Source organism: Drosophila guanche, unplaced genomic scaffold (assembly GCF_900245975.1).
Source record: "Drosophila guanche unplaced genomic scaffold, DGUA_6, whole genome shotgun sequence".
Taxonomy (NCBI): domain Eukaryota; kingdom Metazoa; phylum Arthropoda; class Insecta; order Diptera; family Drosophilidae; genus Drosophila; species Drosophila guanche.
In genome coordinates this window covers 3,168,028-3,188,334 of record NW_022995750.1, presented here as the reverse complement: position 1 = coordinate 3,188,334, position 20,307 = coordinate 3,168,028, and the positions used below count along the sequence as shown (strand labels likewise).

The following is a 20,307-nucleotide window of genomic DNA, read 5'->3' as shown; positions in this document are numbered from 1 at the left end:
CGTAAGCCCCCGGGAATTCGAAGTGCAATTCAGGCAAACCAGTTCTGGGACTAGGCCAACTACAGTGGGACCCGTAACGAGATGTCTAATTTCGAATTCATTGTTTAAAGAGTTTTCCCTTAATAGTTAAGCAGACTCCACTGTACAAGTTACATGTATTATATTCAATGTACATATGTATTACTATCCATTAAAATCAACAGAGATACGTCGCCACACCTCTTCCAGAACTACTTATTAAATTTGATTATTATTTTGCTTATCGTAAAGTCGATCCCACATACGCAGCTGCTTCGCTTCGGGCAGTTCAATGAACTCCAAGCGGTGTCCAATGTTGAGGCACATCTGCGGACCATTTGTGTCCAGGGCATCCCACAGCACAGGGGAGATCTGTTTGCAATTGGGATTATCATTCGCGGCAAAGGCGGTCCACATGCCAATCATCCGTTCAATGGTGCGATATTCCATCGAGGACTTGTCCAGCTTGGTGGCCAGCAGCAGGTAGAACAGGTAGGAGATATCATCGCCATGACTGACGCCGCGCACATGGCGTCCACACATCACCGTGCGGAAGTGATTGAAGTGCGGAGAATCAAAGTCAAAGCGGTACAGGTAGGTTGGCGTGTTGGGGGCCAGTGCCAGGCGGGAGAGCACCGTGCGATGGACGCCGTGCCAGAAGTGTTTGATGGACAGCAGATGCAGACACTCGTTGAACTCCATGCGTCCTCGCGTGGCATCATCGAAATTCGAAATCTTAAATTCTCTTATCAAATCCTTGAGCTCTGCGGGTGTGACCTGGTTGCGGACTACCCTGGGTATCAGCGCCTCAAAGGCGCTGAGCATGTAATCCGCGTCCTGCATGGTGGACTGGTAGGAGAACAGACCCTCAAAGGAGTTGCCGCCAATGATCAGAGGCAGATCATTGCCCCAGGCATCGGCCAGCATTTCGGAATGCGGTTTGGGCATCACACAATCGCTGGTCACATATGGCTCCACCACGGGCGTAAAGGAAAACAAAACATAGTTGCGCTTTTCCTCTTCCGTAATCAGAGCGATGCAATGCGTCGCCAAGTCCGCGGCTGAGGCGCGTTGCAGGTACCGAAAAACCTCCTTTTCGTTCTCACTGCCGGCATAACCAATGGAGCAGGCAAGTCGGTAGGCCCAATTTCCACGTGGATCGCTGGCCCACTCGCTGTACATGGAACCCGACTGCATGATGGCCTTGTGGAAGAGTCCGCGCGTCTGCTCCGTGGTCATCATCATGTGGGTGGAGGCGGCCCCGGCACTCTCGCCCATCAGCGTGATGTTATTTGCATCGCCATTGAACTGCGAAATGTTTTCTCGCACCCAGCGCAGGGCCATCACCTGATCCTTGAGTCCCGCATTGCCGGGTACATCCAAATCGCGATCGGCTAGGCTCAGGAAACCTAAAAATATAGATTTTATTAGTAAATATAAACAGTTCTTGATCAAGGCGCCGCCAACTCGTTGAAATTAATTGAGAGTAAATAAATGGCAAGCCGTTTTAATGATTATTAAAGCGTTTGTGGCGCAATATAAATCATTAATTGCTTTAGGGACTTTCCTCCTTGATTGAGAAAGTGTCTGTAATATGCAATTAAAGTGTATAGCCTGGGAAACCTTCTTGTTTGCAATTAAGTTGGCATGGCTCATGGTATGCAATTAATTAGAGGGTGGGCCCGTACATGACGAGACAATGAATCTCTGTGACGTCACAAAGACTGCAGTGGCTGCAGAACTCAACAGAAGGACAGTTATGCATTTATTTTATGCTGTTTTCAGTTCAAAAGCTAATTTAAATTAGGAAAATAAACTATGCCCTGGGGTTGTGCCAATGTCACACACTTGTTGAAACAAATTAAATAAAATAAATATTTATTTTTACACCACACCCGAGCAAATCAAGTGAGGTTGGCAGCACTGTATTGTGCGTTAGATTGGCAGACCTCGTGGCATTAAAAATCAACAATTAATTTAATTATTCGCTACTTTAACTCACCTAAAGCACCCACTCGGTAGTTAAACGTGACCAGGATCACATCCTGCTTCATAAAATAGTCAGGACTGTAGAAATCCCTGGAGGCTTCGCCTATCTGGAAGCCACCGCCATAAATCCATACCAAGACCGGCAGCGGCCGCTCGGTGTCCAACTTCTTGGCATAAACATTCAAATACAGGCAATCCTCGGAACCCTCGACGATGCTCAGCACGAAATGCTTCTGCATGGGCTTGGCCCGAGGGTAAGTGCAGTCGCGAATGCCCTGCCACGGTTGAGCAGGCTGTGGCGCTCGGAAACGCAGTTCCCGCACCGGGGGCTGGGCAAAGGGTATGCCCTCGAAAGCATAGTACAGCTCCTCGTCGTAGAGCGTCTTCCGACGGAGACCCTTCAACTGGCCGTTCCTGGTGCTGATGACCTTCGTCTGTTTGGTGGCCAGGCGGTATTGTACGATCTTGTGGCCCACCAGCCTATGTAGGGTTAACAGCACAGAGAGAGAGAGAGAAAGAGAGAATTGATTTTTATTAATGAGTGTTTTTTGTGTGCTTATCTTATCGCTCCAGAGGGGATTTTGCCGGTTCCACATATTCGGAAATCCACTCGAAGCAATCAAGGCTATAATTGGTGGATTGACAGGAATGATGTACCCCGCGCAGCCCCCGAGGAAGCGAAGCTGATTGACCTACTTGGTGCCCATTTTTAGGAGATCGCCCACGCCCACTCGTATTTCCATATCTTGCGTGGGTTTTAGCTTCGTACTTATTTAGTTATTAATTAATTGTAATTTTAGGGTTTACACTTCCGACGCCGTACTTGCAATCAACGAGGAAATAATGAAAATACAGAACCAGACCGACCCGTCCCGTCCGATCTCAATCTATCAGTTCGACTGCGACTACACGTCTGAGTGTAGCTCAGAGTGCAGCCTCAATTCAGTTTGTGGGGTTTAATCACGCCCGAACGACGCTTATCGCGAATGTACAAGCAAAACAGATGGCGGCACTTGGTGGGGGGAGAATATTACGATTGATAAGACGCCACAACACACACAGAGAGAGCAAGAGAGAGGGAGAGAGAAAATATTGGTCTGTTCTGGAAGATAAGCAGCGCACTAGTACCAGCTGTTTCGTGTACACTTTGTAATTGCTTTTTAATGATCCCAGAGTAGTACAAAGTCGGTTTTTATCTTCCAGTGTCGGGCTGAAGCCCCCCCATTTACGATCGAGCAGCAGTCAAAGTTCAGGCATAAGGCTACTGAGATGCTATTTCAGTAATTTCATAATTGACACTCCGCTCAAAAGTGTATTATTATTACTTTAATGAACCGCTTGACATGCGGGGAAATCATCATAACATGCGAATGTTGAACGTTCCAAAGTGAAAGCACAGCGTGCGGCTAACATGAACTGACTGCAGGGCAGTGCACAGCAAAGCTTCAAATGCAATTCTGTCTAATTATATGTTTAAATGAAGGAAGAATCAGTACAGCTAGTACCGTATTTTGGTTTGTTTAGATTTTATTTGTGTTTAATCTACATGAAGATCATTGTGGTTATCATAAAAGAAATTGAAACGCATGCGAATGACCTTCAAACAGGTGCGTCAGCAACCTTTTGCGTAGCGCAAATTCTATGAAATATACAAAATTTAACATCGCCCCAATTTGATTATCGAAAGTCCTCAAACTTTCTGGCAATTATATTTGATTGTTGCTGATTTCTGAAGCTTTACCTTTTTTTGGGACAATTTTATATCAATAAAAAACGAAAAAAACTCGAGTAAACTTTTCCCAAGCGAAAGTTAAATGGAAAGCTATAACTTCTACAAGCACAAATTTCCCTGAATATATTAAAAAATTTTCCATATGCAATTATGATTTTGCTTCATAGGCATAACGGAAAAAAAGTTTATTTACGCATAAACGATTTTGATTAATTCCCCAACGAACGCGAGGGGAGGAAGGGCCGGTCCGCTTGGCTCAGCTAATTAAAAAATTGTCATAAATCCCCAAGAGTTTAACCCATTTACAGTCGACTGGTCTGTTGAGAAATGGCCAAAAAGCAAAGGATTCCCCCCGCCAGCCAGCCAGCTACTTAATTACACTTGCGCGCACTTTAATTTCCATTTAAAACAGAAAAAAAATGAAAAAGAAAATGTTAATTTTTGTTGCCTCCTTCTGCCTTTCCCTGAAAGAAGAAAAGTCAAGGCGAGCCGAAACATTGTAAATTATAGGCTTAAAAGAAAGGCAAGGCAAGGCTTCTCCTCCAGAGTTGGTTACATGGCAGAAGAAGCTTATTAAATTATACTCGACAGAGAGGAAGACCCCCTCCGTTTTCTTGGATGTGGTATGGGGTGTGGTCTTAAATTTCCAGCATTCCTAATCTCGATTTAAGCCAAGCAGCAGGCTGGCACCTCCTGTGCGGGGAGCATATCAAGTGAATTCAATGTCAAAAGGGTTAATTGAAAGTGCCAGGAAATTGGAGGAGTCACAAGAGATGAAGAACACGACAGGAGTAAACCGAGAGAGTGCTGGGGGAAGCCCTGAAAAATGAGGGTTTCTCCTGTCCCCAACATGACAGGGAATCTGCAGTAGTCATAAAAATCAAAGTCCATAAACCGGAGACCCTCAGAGACCCACCGCAGTGCATAAAAAATAAAGTTTCTTTCATTTCTTTTCGCTTTGCTTATTGCAACCCAAGGGATTTGCCCATTTAGACCATAAAAATATATCCATAGACTCCCCCCACTGCCCCACCAACTATTTAGAGAATTTGAAATGCAGACAAATTTGTATGAGTCAAGCCAAAAAATAATGCCGTTTTTTGTTGTGCGCAAAACTCAAGGAAAAAGGCACACAAATTGGCTACCATGATTTTTGATTTTGCTTATCTATTTTTGGGTGGCTTTCATGGGAAAACAATTTGAAATGATGGCTGGGCTTCTATTCAGAAAATGCTCGTTTTGGTTAGCTTTTCTCTGACGAAAAATGATTCCATTTAAGTTATTTTTCGTTTTCTTTTAATTAAACTAAAGAGAAACCCCAATTGACAAATCTTATCAAAGAGGAAAAAAGCCTACTGTAACGGAAGGGTTAACATTACGAGTAGCAAAATGGAAAACCGTTTTAACAAGGTAATTTGGATACAAAAAAAAAGAGTAATTATAAACCCAGGCGGCCCTCGGGGTGGACAGCAGCCCCCCCAAAAAGGTGCAAAAGGTACATGCCATAAAGTTTCCTTTTTTCCTTTATTTTATAAATTTTGTTTGGGAATATAAATTAACTTTCGTTGAGGATTTCTAAGGTGGCAAGAAAAGGGTACTCAGCGCTAAGGAGTTTTTGCCCCATCAATGGCCAAATAATAGACTATCCCGTCTTATTATTAAGTGAATGCTTTTTGATCTTACGATGGCAAATTACAAGCTACAGAACACCCGGCATTCAGTGTTACTTCTGCGTCCTCTCCTGCCTACTGGCTGCCTCCTCCAACAATGAAACATTATCCAGTGCCGTCTTCCACTTGGTGTTTTATATAACACTTTCAATTTGATAAGCAGCCCGAATGCGGGGGGTTACATTGCCTCATTCCATCCTGCTGCCATTTTCATCCACAGCTCGGTGGCAGCGTCGTCATTTGCCAAGTTTCCACTGTCATTGTCTGTGGTGGCATTTGTAATTCACTTTGATTAAATATGCAAGGGGATGCTCTATGGACTGACTGTGACTGCCTGCCTGCCTGCCAGCCAGACGAGGACCGCATTCAAATGCCGCAACAATGCAATGACGACAGTCAAGGGACACTGGGACACCATGACGAGAGTCCAGAAGGCAGAAACCCCAGACCACCCCCGAGGATACAGTGGGAGGATCAGTTGGTGGAGGAGGTCCTTTAGTCAGTCGCCAAGAAAGCGCAAAACAAGTTTGTGAATTTTCGGCAACGGGACTATGGCAATGGCAATGGCAACGGCGTGTCCTCTGACAGGATATAAAACAATCAGTGCAAGCTAGCGGAAACGGAAGCGTTGCCCACACCCCCCACGCAACGCTACCCTTTTACTCCTACCCTCTCTCTCTCTCTTTTTCCTTTCTGTGTTGTGTGAAATTGTCTAAATTGTGGGCGTGGCTCTCTCGCTTTCTCTGCCTTTCTCTATGTGGTTCGGTCGGGCTTTTGTGAAATGTAGTCCAAAGTTGTGTTTTGTGGTCGCTTCTAAGGATAGCCCACTGACTAAACCATACTTTTGGATCCTCGCATTCTCTCTGCGTCCCTTTGACTATTGTCTCTTTATTTTTCTGTGTGCCGTCTCCCATTTCTAGCGGAGCGGTGTCCTGATTGCATTCGTTGGGAATTTTACCCAACAGTGGGGTTTATTAATGGTTTAAATTGAAATTTCATGCTATGCTGCGTTACGGCTGCTGGATGTGTCTCTCTGTGTTTTCAGTGGTATAACAAGGTATACCGAAAGGTACACATAAATGCATATTTTGGGCAATGGAAAAGGGAAATAAAACGACATCAGGCAATGGAAATTTGAATACCGGAATCTTAAATGCTAAATAGTCATGGTAAATTCGCTCTTTAAATCTATCCCATATCGGTGAAGAAGTCAGCTTATTAGTAAATTCCCCTTGCGCCCGCCCAACAACAATAACAACAACAGCTACAAAACTATCGAACATCTGCGACAATATACACACACACCGTGTATGCAATTTAACTGTAAAGCTGCTCTCAACTTTCAACAGAAGAGAGAGCGAGAAACAGTCGAATCTAATATCCCAGCGCAGAAGCACGTTTCTTCGTACATATCGCGAAGCAATAATTGCGGAAAAGTGATAAAAACTATAAAAAACGAGAAGGGACGTGTGAGACGCTTCTTACGCGTCACAACTTTTATACCTGCCACTCAGTACTACATCTGCACCTTAGCGGTTATTTGTCAAATTTTATATATTTTCTTCATCTTTCATCTACATCAACAACACTACTCACACCAACACGCTCCTTTAGCTCGCCGCCCTTCCCTAGACCCACACACTGCAGACTCGCAGCAGAGGCAGAGACAGCGCCCGCACACAAAAAAAAAAACAAATATAAGCTGAAAGACGGGGTGGGTTAAAAGTCGGCAGAGAGCAAAGGCAGAGGCCGAGTGAAGCAGAAGCAGAGTGTGAATGAGAGAATGTGAAAATAACAACAAAAGCTGCAGAACAGTGTGGGTTTAGGCACTGCAAATCAATTTTTTCCATCTGGCTATAATAATGATCCAATCGGATCTCAATTTGGTGATCTGATAGATATGGCCATTCCCTACGGAATGGAGTTTTTAGTATTCTTTTATCTTCAACATTTTAGATTTGGGACGTTTTCGCCCTTTTGCGGGGGCGGAAGGGGGCGTGGCTCTTTTTTTAAATACACTTGTAACAGTGTGAGCATACAGAAGTCTGGATGCAAAATTTGGTGGCTCTAGCTTTTATGGTATCTGAGATCCAGGCGCTCAACAAGATGGACGGACAGACGGACGGACAGACAGACATGGCTCAATCGACTCGGCTATTGATGCTGATCAAGAATATATATTTTCCTATATATATATATATATATATATATTCCTTTTCCGACCCCATGTCGGAAATGTTTCCTTCTGTGTGTTACATACATTCACTTTGTGCACAAATACAATATACCCTATTTACTCTTCGAGTACCGGGTATAAAAATTAAAAGTTGCAAGCGTCGCGTGTGGAAAGATTGTCTCCCATACAATACCTAAAAAATTATGAAAAGTGGAATGACAAAATCTGAAAAGAAAAGGAATTGTATTGTATGGCGAAAAGCTGGTAATTCGTATGTTAAAGGTAAAAACCATCGCAATATTTTATATAAATTTTCAACTATTCTTTCGCTCGCGGTGTTTTGGCGGTGTTTTCAGTGTACGTTTCCAGCTGTGCGAATGCATGGAATGCAAGAACCGCTAAAGTACGGAAGCAACGCCACAATGCTGCTCTCAGCTTGACTTTTTTTTCTTTGAGAGAAAAATCGCAATGCTGCGATCAAGTGGGCCAGTGTGTGATTGACAAAGTGTTTAAAAAGCGAGTGAGGACAACAATATATTTGATGGAGGTCATATTTGACCGCCATTCAGGTCTGACCACCACATGCAGTAGAAAGAGAGGATAAATGCAAAATCTCTTCAAAGCTCTCCTTTTCTATGCTGACGATCTCATCCACGCACTTCTCATCACCCTCTGCCCTTCTACAGAATAAGCAAGAGCCACAACAAACACATACACAGACACACGCACATTTCAAAAGCAAAGCCACACTCAGTTGCTCTCAAAAACACTCAAGTTTAACACCCCGTTTTTTCGTGTCGCAGAACTAAACGTGCTGAAAAATAGTGGAAACAGTCCGAAAAATGATATAAAAAGTTGTGGGATAAGTGGAGGAAGTGTTTTAAAGGAAAATTTGTCGAAAAAATGTTGGGGAAAAAGAAGTAATGAAGGTGTGTGCCTGGAAATGGAAAGGATTGCAAAATATTTTTAAAACAGATCCCAGCGAGTGTGAAAGCCATTCATTTTAATGATTTTTCTATGTGAAAAAAGACCCCAGAAATGCCATTTGTGTCTCAGTTTCAGTGTTGCTCCCCACGCTCGTTTCCAGTTATCGGAGTTGGAGTGGAAAGGAGTTGGCTTGGCGTGATGTGCCGTCAGATTGAGTGCTTTTGTGGTTCCTCTTTGTGTTAGAGATCGAGCGCAGAATGGTCTTCAAAGTCGCAAGGGGTGCCAGGCGGCTAAACTGAGTGAAAGTGTTACAGTGAGATCACAGGCGAGTGAGTAAAAGTTGCCAGCAGGAGTAACGGCAACACTTGAGACTTTTGAGTAAGCAAAATTTTACAGCTCACATTAATACTCCCCTCAGTATTGTTTTTTTTGGGATCAAAGTAGGAAAAGGCGTGGCACAGTTGTCAAGTACACAGATTGACTGGCAAACTTTTTCTTTCAAAATTTTGTACACCTCCCCCAAAATGGACAAATTTTCGGTTCTGCTGCAGGATGACAGGCTGTCAGTGCCCTGCCTTGGTGATGTTTTGTCGGAAGGAGACTGCATAGCCTGCAACATGCATTCAAAAAGTAAAGTACAGTAAAGGAAAGGAAGCGGAGACCCTAACAGTTTTGTGGTCTTTTCTTTCACTTTGCCGGAATCTATCTGGGACTTGCACCATCTCTTTCTCTTTTGCAGACTCTCTTCCTGTGAGTCATACTCTGGTCATTGTCTCATTTTGGTGGTTTATAAATGGAATGGCCTTTGTTCCTGTTGCTGACATCCGTTACGTCTTTTACTACTGCTGCTGGTGCTGATTCGGCAGTGAGAAAGAGAAAAACAGAGAGATGTAGGAGATGGACAGTCCTTTCGGCCACAATGATAAACTGCTGCGTTCTGGTCCACTGGTGATGTTCGGTGGCTTCGGTTCACGGACTTTTGGGACTCTATTTTGTTCTGCTCTGATGTTTAGTTCATTAGTTGTATTGCGGCTTGAGGATTGATCACTGGGGTTTACGTTCTCCCCCTCTTTTAAATTTCAATACATATCCATTTTTTGGCAAGTCATTTTCAATTTGTGAAATTACTCGCCTGGCATTTGCCTCTGTAGGACTTCATGTTAATATTTAATGTTTGGTTGTCTGGCAAATTTCCTTTTGCACTGGAGAGGCTTTTATGTGTCTCACGAATTTAATCTGCAGAAACAACCACTGGCAGCTGTCGTGCATTTTGATGAATAAATAAATGCTGATTTAGATTTGTTATATTTTCTACATTGGTCCTTTGCTTTGCTACGTTTCCATTGCCAATTAGAAGCGACTGAATAATGTGCTTAGGTGTGGTGACACTGGTGCCGCCAAAACCACACGCATTTCAGTGTCATTCGCTCGGTCGCTTCTCCTGCACGTCTCTCGCTTTGCCTTCCTTGGTCCTGCTGCCCTCACTCTTCCTTGTGGCACTCTGTTTCTCTGCCATAAATACCGAGTGCAACCGAGTTGGCAGCCATCCGCCTCCACCTCGCGCTCGTGTAACTCGGAACTACATTCCGGTGTACAGTGCGCCGCCGCTCCTTGCATGACATTTCTGCTAATTTAAATTTATTGGAACCAAATTTATGCCGCGTAGCAGAGTTGTAAAATGGAACATGGGTTGGAGTCCGGGAGTTCTGCTGCATCTTCTTGGTCGTCTGGCTCCGTTGGAGGCAACGGCGGCAGCGGCGGCGGCCGTGGCTGGCATGCAAAATTTATGACATTTGCCTGCATTGACACTGGCAGCAGGCCTCGAACGCAGTCGTAATATTTTTGTGAAGTTGGGGTTGAAGAAGGCCACCATTTCGTTATGCAAATGTTGCGGGTACCCGGGCTTTGGTCGCTTTACCGAAATGTTGGGTGAAAATATTCATTTGGGATCCGTTATGCGTCTAAGGAGATGATCCTGTAGAAGGGGATAAACGAAGAACATTTGCACTGGAAAAAATGAGACCACTTCATTGCCATCGGAATAGAAAAGGAGCAGAACTTTCATGAGAAAAACTTCCATTCATTCATTTACAAGAAGTATTTTGTATACCCCCCTCCCCACCAAAACCCATTTCTTTCTGCAAACACACAAAATTGTGTTATAATTTGTTATGCCTGCACGTGTGGGTGGATACAAGTAAATTTTTTGTTTGCATATTTTATAATGTAATTAAAGCGATTGGGGGATTGGGACCGGACCCTAGGCACATATTTCCCCAGTAGTTGTGTGTGGGTATGGTGAAAACCTGGTAAAGAGAAATTTTAATTGAAATTATAATAGCCTCATTATGCAAATTCCCTTTTTGTTGCTTATTTTTCCTCTGGGCTACTCCCCCACAAAACACACGCACGAAACCCCAAAATGTGGCATGCCCCACTCTCTTTTTTAGGTGTTTTTGTTTATTTTATATTTGTGTTAATAACATTTTCTGTTGTTGGTTTTTCCAGTGGCGGCTGGGATGGGAGGACTTGTGTTTGCGTTGTTGTTTATTGCAATTTTATTGTTTGCATGTCGAAAATAAGTATTGTATTCATTTTCTACACTTTATTATTTAACATTTTCGGTAGTTGTTGTATTTTCTGTTTCGTTATATCAAATTTTCAAAGCGATTGTGTGTTCAAATTCTATACACGAAAAAGGAGTCGTGAAACGATCACTTTTTCACCGAAACGTTTCAACTGGCGATGAACTATGCTATTAAGATTGGGTTTCAAAGCTAAATATATTCGTTGAATCAACATATTATTAATTGTAATTAATTTTCATTATTGGACAAAAAGATTGAGGTTCTTACAGAACCTTCTTCTTATAGAATTAAATGCATTACATTCCGTTTCAAGATAATGCCATATATGTATGGCACCATTCTTGCCCACAAAAGTATCGTGGAATATACTACGGAAAAAGTATATTTTTAGCCGGGTAATAAAGTTGTATTATGTTTATGACTTCTATCCCTTTCCATTAGCCTCGAAACCAACGCCAATTACACCAATTTTGCTACCATGGACTTTCTCTCATTCACAAAAGGCATAAATAATATAAATCTAAAAACAAATTTTTCGACCCAATTTTCGTTCAACTAAATGTCAACTAACAAAACGGGTGTGGGTGGGGCTAGAGGAGGCCAAAGCACCTGTGCCCTAAAGGGGCAGTCCCTTGGCTAGTTTACAGTTCAATGACCCTCGTACCCGTTTCGTGCCTAGTGTCGTTGTCCAGCCTCTCGGTGGATGCAATGCGTGGAACGTGTGAGTATTACCATTTAATAGCATTAACTTGAAAATATGTAAAAACAAACCCAAATGAGTAATGGAACAGAGTAAAATTTCCGGTTTGTTGGAGGAATATTGCATCGCTAGAGTGTAGGGCAGCGTAGAGCGTAATGTAGTGACAATAAATTAAGAACATCATCAAAAATTTGTGTTTATGGGGATATAAAAATAACTCAAAAATATTAACTTACTATTGAAGGTCTGCGGTATTTTTTTTTGAGTGTGTTTTCCGACTCTACGTTGCCATTTTGTGCTTTAGAAATCTTTTTATGGAAAAACATTTCACTATGATTTTTCGGCCTATCAAACAAAAATAAAAAACATTTCCCCATAAAATAGTACCGATTTATATTTTCCTTATATCTATATTATATTTTCCAGCTATTAGTATTATATTTCCCTATTCAAGCAATTTAACTTCCTATAAAAGCTCATTCAAAAGTCGCTTTGATTTCGGTCGCCCATTCTTACTTGCAAATGTTTTCCGCTTTCCGTGGACTATCAAACATGGCCGAACGGGGAAAATTTCATAAATATACGCCATCAGAGAGGGCACGATGTAACGATCCAGAGAAGCGAAACCAATGAAAAGTCCCCCCACCACCACGCATCCACACACACAGAAATGTGCAATGGGGCGTTGTGTATAGCATAAATATTTAGTCAGGCGATGCATTAAAATGTATGCACAACAAAAATAAGAAACAAAATGCGACCAAGTATCCAACAATTTTTTCATATTGAATGGTAGAATCCTTAAAGACAACTCTTCCGCTCTACCCAATAGTCAATTCAATGGGAGGAGGGGAAACGCACTCTGCTACTTCCCAATCGATTGGCTTATCCATTTGCATTGAAAAGCATGTTCAAATGTCACATTAAAAATGGTTGGTGTCTGCTTTTTGCATTAATTAAAGCGTACGATCGATCCATCGTGGAATGTTGGTTCTGGGGATTATAACATTTCCCTGACATCAAAAATAATAACAATTGGCAGTCGGCTTAATACTTATGGGAGCAACTATAACAATTAATCGTTTGAAAAACGAGTGGAAAAACTTCAAACCGCAACAGAAGTCAATGAAAATTAATTGTCATTTTAATGATTCCTGTGTTTTTTTCCAACGCTTAATGGCAAAAAATTCATTGAGCTTAGGTTTCTTTTAATGCCAACAACTACTTGGATTTGGTTTTAATTTAAGTTCGAAATAAATATATTTAACTGAAAAATGTAACCATAAAATTCAGGTTGCAGGTATCACAGAAAGAAAATGTGCATTGTTGGAAAAGTTGGCGATAATCCCCTCATTTTCCTGCATAAATTTATTATTATATAGAATTATCGCATCAGATGCATCAGGCAAACAATTTTCATTGTTTGCTATGAACATAACCTCACCAAAATTACCTAAAAAGGGAGAAAGAGATAGAGAGAGTAAAAAGAGTGGAGGAACCCTTATAATTGAATATATTAAATTAACATTAAGCAAACAGTACAAAATAAATATTGCCACAGAGAAATCTAATACAAAAATTGTGAAATCAAGCGTCAAGTCAAACGGAAAAAACTGAAAGATGGGAAAGGAAACTCCACACATAATTAAATCGCAAACATTGCGGTGTGGAAAATGCATTGTAACAAATATTTATCAAACATTTAAAGGCTTACAAATCTTTTAAAAACTTGTACCTTTTTTATTTAAATATTTGTATATTGCATCTATAAGCTTGTACGATGCAATTGATTATGGTTTAATAATGAAACCATTTAAACATATTTACTTTTTGGAAATGTTTTCTTCAAAGAAAACGTTCTTAATTTTAGCTGACATTATATATTTATATTTAATATAATTAACTATGCAAACATATTTGGGAGTTTGTTTCACGCAGTCCACTTTATTTATGCGTTTGTCGCAGTTGAGGTCCACTCCAGGAGCCAAAAACATTTCTTGTTCACACAATTTTCAAAGTAATTGCAAATTTCTTACGGAATTTTCCCCATTTAAAGATGTCACAAACATGAAGAGAGAAAAGTCCATTTGCAAAGCTGTAAAATGTTCCCATTTGTTTGGACGTTATTTGTCACGAGACGTGTGAAACGCATAAGTTGCTGATTTAAATTCGAATTCAATGTCCGACCCAAACCGAAAAAAGAATGTTGCCAAATCCTTTTGTAGCTAATGGCAGCAGCTGGCTGGCCCTTCAGTGAGAGAGAGATAGAGTGTTTCAAAGTGCAGGACACTCCAGTGTGGCCTTGGTTGTGGGGTTTTTCCTAAGACTCTTAGTGCTCTATGGCTTTTCCTTGCGGCTTTGCTTCACATGGTGTGCGACTTTCCTTGCTTGACTTTTAGCTGAATTTTGCACTGAGTTTATAATTCTCATCTTTATTTCAATGCCTTGAACTTTCACACTCTCTCAAGATTTCTCAGGGTTCCCGCCTTAGTATCATTAATGACATTTCATATTATTTATTAACCTAATTATCAAAAGGCAAAACTGAAAAGTCTCTGCAGACAGACAGTCCTTAGGGGAAGGTCTCTTTTCTCCTGCAAAAATGAGCAAAAGCAAATAGAGAGGGTGTCTGAAATTGCTTGATTTTTCAATTAATTTGCAATGAGATTTTCTTTGAATATGACTCCTCAATGGATTGCTGTCTCATTGCTGTCTTCATTGCTTGCTTCGGTGCTTCGTTTGTCGGCATCAAGTTTTACGCTTGAAAAGATTTAAATTGTTTGATTTTTGTTTCATTAGGAAAACAAAAGGGATATCAACGTCGGAGGAATGTTATCTTGTTTTATGGGAAATGGTCTCTAGAGGGGTTTCCTACTGTTTTATTCTCAGTAAACATTCATTCTTCGGGGTATTCTTGGCTCCCATCATCATATGTATTTTCTTTCTTGAAAATATTTATGAAAGAACTTACCTTAGCGGTTGTCAGTCTCCTGGCTGCGGGATGGATGGAAGGCTCCTTCTGGCAGCTGGATACATTGGAAGGCTCCTCAATGGATGGGTGGCTTGGGTTTGCTTACCGCTGCCTTCCCCGCTGCCCCTCTAGCTCTCTGCCTCAGCCATTAATTACCAAACTCATCCGAAAGTAATTCTATGGGAAAATTAGTTTAAGCGGAGGCTCTGAGTCGCATCGCGTCGGTGATTCAGAGCTGTCAGAGTGTGGATGGCCACGATGCCACGCTGCCACTTGGTCCGGGTCCCATGCTACTACCTCTGCTGCTTCTGCAATTATTATGCAATTACAAGGGGGGACGAAGACAGGAGGCATAACTACATAAAACTGTTACCTAAGCAACCTGCTGCATAAAGTTATGCCCCCACTCGTGGCGGCAGGAAGGCAATTTAGCGGTAGAACAGCCTCTCGGTCTCTCCATCTCTTTTTTTGTGTCCTTTGTGTTTTTTATGCCTTGTCGGTGTAAGAATTATGCTCTTCATAAAGGGTAGAGCAGGCAGATGAAACGTTTTGGAACCTAAAAAGTGTACTTGTTTCTGGGGTTCAAATAGTCCTTCAGCTTCTAAAATAAGGAGCTACCTTTGTATCGAAGAAATGTTCAGTTGAAATCGTTTGAGCAAATAGGATTGCCATGATTATTAGTTGATTTTATTTCTTCAGTTTGCATAGGGAAAATATTTGTCTAAGGGTATCCAAAAACACACTCTTTTCAAAGTGCTCGCCTTTGCATTCCAGTTTTCTTTTTGCACTCAGTCGCTCGCTCGCTATCTGCCTTCTTTGTTCCTCTGCCGACTGCTGCATGAAGGGAAAAGCTCATAAAACTTTTTCAATTTCACTTTAATTTCGCCGCCATTCGCTCTTCACTCTGCGCTCTCTTTCTCAATCTCCTCAACGCTTTATCTAGCAACAAAACCATTTGTCGAATGGATAGGCCTCTCTTCTCTCTTCTTTTTTTTTCTTAGTTGGGATATTCAATTATGTGCATTACCTTTTGCCATATATAAATTATATCTGAACGAAAAAGAGAACACTAAGGTTGAATGAATTTCTGTCGCGCCTTCTTCTCCCTCTAATGACAATCAAATTAGCGGAGCATTTTTCCATTGGCGCCAAAAACTTTTTCCATTAAACGTACAACATTTTTTCAAACCATTTTTACACTAAAGTTTTGCTTCAAATAAATTGATTGGCCCCCGAAGTTATGCCGGCTGCGTTTTTCCGGCTGTTTTATTGTCGGAGTAATTTCCACCCTACACAACTTGAACTGCAGTTTGAGGTTCACAGATAAACTTTTGGGACTGTGTCCAGACTGCCGCTCTCCCCGATAAGTATCTTCTCGAATAGGGTTTCGCCTCTAATTGGAGATTCTTGTTATTCGATTTAATTTCGTGTTTATAATCTTACACCAAACATACGATTAAGTTTTCAAGAGAGGCTTTCAAAAGGGTGTTTGTTTGGGGGTGTCTCCTATGTCTAATCTTGCCCGTGGAGTAAACAGTGCGTTTCAAATGTGTAGATACGGGTATAGAATCAAGCCCAAAACATAAGCTTGTTACATACGGTTTCAGACAGATATTCAAAAATTACCCGAGTAGAGCTGCTGCATGACGTGTGAAAGCCAGATATCCCTAAGATTATTCTGTATGGAATTAATGGGTTTAATGGTTAAAACTAAAATTGTTCTAGGGGATACGATTACGACTACGAATTCAAAAAAATATCTTGTAAAATTAGTCTAAATCATTGCCAATAGTTTTAAATTCTTATATTTATACCCATGAAACGCACTGTATTCCACATCCACTTTCGACGCTAGTTCATGGACACACACATAATGCATTTTGGTTAACATTGACGGTGGTCATTAAGTAATTAGAGGCTTAATAAGCGCCGAAACCCAAGGCAGAAATTTTGCCCATTCAAACGAGGAGTGCTAACTGCATGAGGCGCGATCCTAAAGGAGCTTCTATAATTCCTATAGCCTAGTCCTGCCATCTAGCTACCATTTATAATATTTTAACATTCAACCAATTTGATGGGATGGAAACACACCTTTCAGAAGCAGATATCTCTCTGTTACTCTCTGTTCTTGTTTGATTATTAAGTGTACAAGTCTAAGGAGTGTAAGGGGATGTATAAAGGGGTGTAAAAAGGTGTAAATGGGGGTTCGGGGTGGGTGAGATGCTCCAAGAGAAGAAGGTGAATCGTTGGGCGAACGTCAACGCATCATAAACATGAATAATTGCGATGCTTAACGGGCGTTGAAAGCTCTGCAGACTTTCGACGTGAAGGAGAAAGAAGAAGGGGGCCCGTCCTCTGTGGAACTTCTGTCTTTGCTGTGCATTTAAGGGAGTATGACGATATTTGGGGATATGCTTGTCATGCCTATTAAGGGGATATATTGTGCACTATAACCGAGAGGCATTGCTTCAGTACCCGTATTTGGTTCGTTCAATACTTCTTAAGAATTTCTTTATAGTTTAGACACTTGGTATCCCATGCTTCGACCCTTTCTAAGGGTCTCATGTGAGTTCGTGCGCAAGTTCGAAGTTTTCCCACAACCGGGGCGGCGGCACTGGGACGTACTGTGGTAGCTGGAGGTTGCGGGGTTATACATGAAAAGTAGCTTAACATTAGACAGGACGACATACGACACTTGTCGGGCAGTTCGGTGCCGTGGCTTTCCTTGCAGCAGAAGCAGCAGCAGGCATCATTGACAGCCAACGAGTGTGACCCACAGAGGGACAGGGAGTGGCAGGGTAAAAGGACAGATAAAGAGAGAGAGATATATAGATAGATAGAGAGTGCTGACCTACTCTTCAGATTTTCCCCTCCTCTGTAATCGTGTGCTGCTGCTGCTTCTGCTGCATCGGATGTAAGCTCCTTCAGAGCTCTAGTCCCCTGCCCTCTACTGCCTCTTCATTGCCGTTGCATTTGTGATTCGATTTGATTTGGCTGAATGGATAGATTATGGTTTTCTATGCACACACACACACACACAAATATTTCCCCTATATCGATATCGTATGGGAAATCTAGGTTAGTTGGAGATTGTAGCATATGAGTGCTGCTCATGGCTGTTCCTGCTGCTGCTGCTGATGGCATTGGACAAAAAATATTTTTGCAATATTATCTACACCCATACCCCCCACTTTTCATCCTCCCATACCCTGATTTTGTCCCTCGGTGAATGAATGGTATCATTTTTTCCACTAATGGAATGTATTTCGAGTGCGAAATCTTTCTCTTGACTAATTAGTGGAAATTTATGCACTCGACATTGGAATGGAGATCCTGGATTAAGTTTTAACCAGAGGTAAATACAGGTTTTCCCACTGCATTGTGGAGTTTTGTCTACTTTGAAGAGCACACTAGATATCTTGGTCGAAACGACAAAAAAAGCTTTGTTTTTCTGTGTATGGCATTCAGAACTCTAACCAAATAGATTAAATAAATATTTAAATTATCAGCTAAGCCACAAAAAGAGAGATTGAGAATACGAAGAGAGATGACAAAATTACAGGTGGAATTTGAAAACGCTAAAACAATTCAAACAACTATTTGTGGGCAACAAAAAGTTAAGTCATTGAGAAAAATTTCTAAAAGCTGTAATGTTGTGCTTTTCGTTCATCGATTTCATTTCCACGTTTCTATTAAAGTTTTTCACCAAAAATAAAAAGGGAAAGAAACAAAAAGAATAAACGGAACTTTTTAAGCAATTCCGAAACACAGTGTTTGTGTTTGCGTTATCAGTTATTTTCTGGAACTCAATTTTGTTTGGGATTAGCGCTGGATGTTGCCAATAAAAGTGTGCAGAAAACTTTTCCACTTTATGAAGCTTTTCCTTGCACAGATTTTTTGTTTGTTGGTCAAATGGAAGATCAGGAAAAAGAGAAATTGCAAGCTAATTTTGGAAAGTAAAAAAATGTTCAGAAAATGTTTTTTAAGTTTTAAGAACTTTGAAAGGCAATCACAACTGTTCTCCCTTTTAGTTTTACTGGGAATGTAGGAAAATAATGTAGGATTTTCCCAACATAAATTATCAACATGCCAGAGAGCCTAGACTGGGAAAAAGAGAGACAAGTGTGTCTCTCTTTTTGCCACCCTTTAATCCCATGACTCGTGACCTTTTTGGCAGCATTAAGAGTGATAATTTTCACTCAAGAGACGAGAGAGAAATAGCCCGAGAGGCACTTGGAAGAAAGACTTTTATTATTTAATTTTGCTCAGAAAACTTTTGGACTAATAAATTAAACACAGCAGGGGGCTGCCACGCCAGTCACGCCCACTTTTCAGGCACATATGCAAAAAAGAAGAGAGGAAACGGGGACTAAGTGCCAAGTTTCCCCTCATTCCTGCACTGTTTTTTGTGAGTTTTTCAATTGGATTTTCGTCTTTGCTAATAAAAATCAAATGAATCTAAGGCCAAAAACAAACGCGGAGAAAGAGCACGGATTTCCAAAGTGAAACTATAGTTTGTGAAATGTTTTGATTCAATTATTGCGCTAAGCAGCAGCTTCAGCATATGGAGAAGGATATTGCAGGATGCAGGAACAAACATATATTCGTTTATATTTCGTTTGAAATTAAGCTGTAAGTCCTTGCGATATACAGAGAAGGAGAGAAAGACTCGTTGTGTGTATGGGGGAAGCAAATTTGCATAATAAATCTATTTTCAATGGATTTTCTTTCGTACTTTAAAGCAGAGAAGCAGTTTGAAGATGTGTCTATAAAACTCTCAATTTCCATTCCCTATCCCACGAAGTATCTGTGCCTGTGTGTTCAGAAGCATATGTGGATCCATTCATCGCCTTAACTGCCGCTTAAAGTGGAAGTTCCAGCTACTATATTGAATTTCGTGTTTGCTTAGAATATGTAAGGGGGTTTTTGAGTGAAATTGCAGACGTGCTTAAAGTGGAATATATGTATCTATGATGGGAGTTGGAAATAAAGGAAAAATGCTTTCAAATTTCATATAAACACGGGGAATGTTCAAAAATTACCAAGGGAATTACTTCAATATCATTCCTCCAAAGAAAACACTTCCACTCTTTTGAAATAATTTTATACTTTTTTTGCAACTTTATTATTTACTTAAATTTCAGTTTTCATTTTAAATGTCTGCCACAGAGTGGCAGAGTTACATCTGCTTTTATTTTCTGTTGTTTTGTGTTTTGTTGTTTTTTCACTATTTCTCTTTCTTTTTAGTTTGTGGAATTTTCATATGCTTTAAACACTAGAGAATCCCGTTACGCTCACACTTTTCTAGCGCCATAAATGTTCATGAATTTTCCAGTTTTACTTATATCGTTATGCAGCACACTATATGTATGTATATTATTTTTTCATTTTATATGGTTTTTATTTTTCTATTTATGCTAGAGGTTTACATCATTACAATTATAGAATATATATATGTATATACATATATATTTTTAAAGATGCATGTTTTTATATTTTCAATTGTTTTTCCATTCCTGTGAGGGGGGGGGGGGGG

General features: G+C 40.9%; 1 protein-coding gene across 1 annotated transcript; it reads right to left on the bottom strand.

The window, feature by feature from the left end:
• Positions 1–138: 138 nt before the first annotated feature.
• LOC117586007 (esterase B1) lies at positions 139–2,921 on the bottom strand. Its single transcript, XM_034275836.1, has 3 exons — positions 2,704–2,921; positions 2,021–2,487; positions 139–1,427 (listed from the first exon to the last, which is right to left on the bottom strand). Exons 1-3 carry the CDS (start codon positions 2,748–2,750, stop codon positions 238–240), a joined length of 1,704 nt encoding a protein of 567 aa, XP_034131727.1. The 5' UTR covers positions 2,751–2,921; the 3' UTR covers positions 139–237.
• Positions 2,922–20,307: the final 17,386 nt, after the last annotated feature.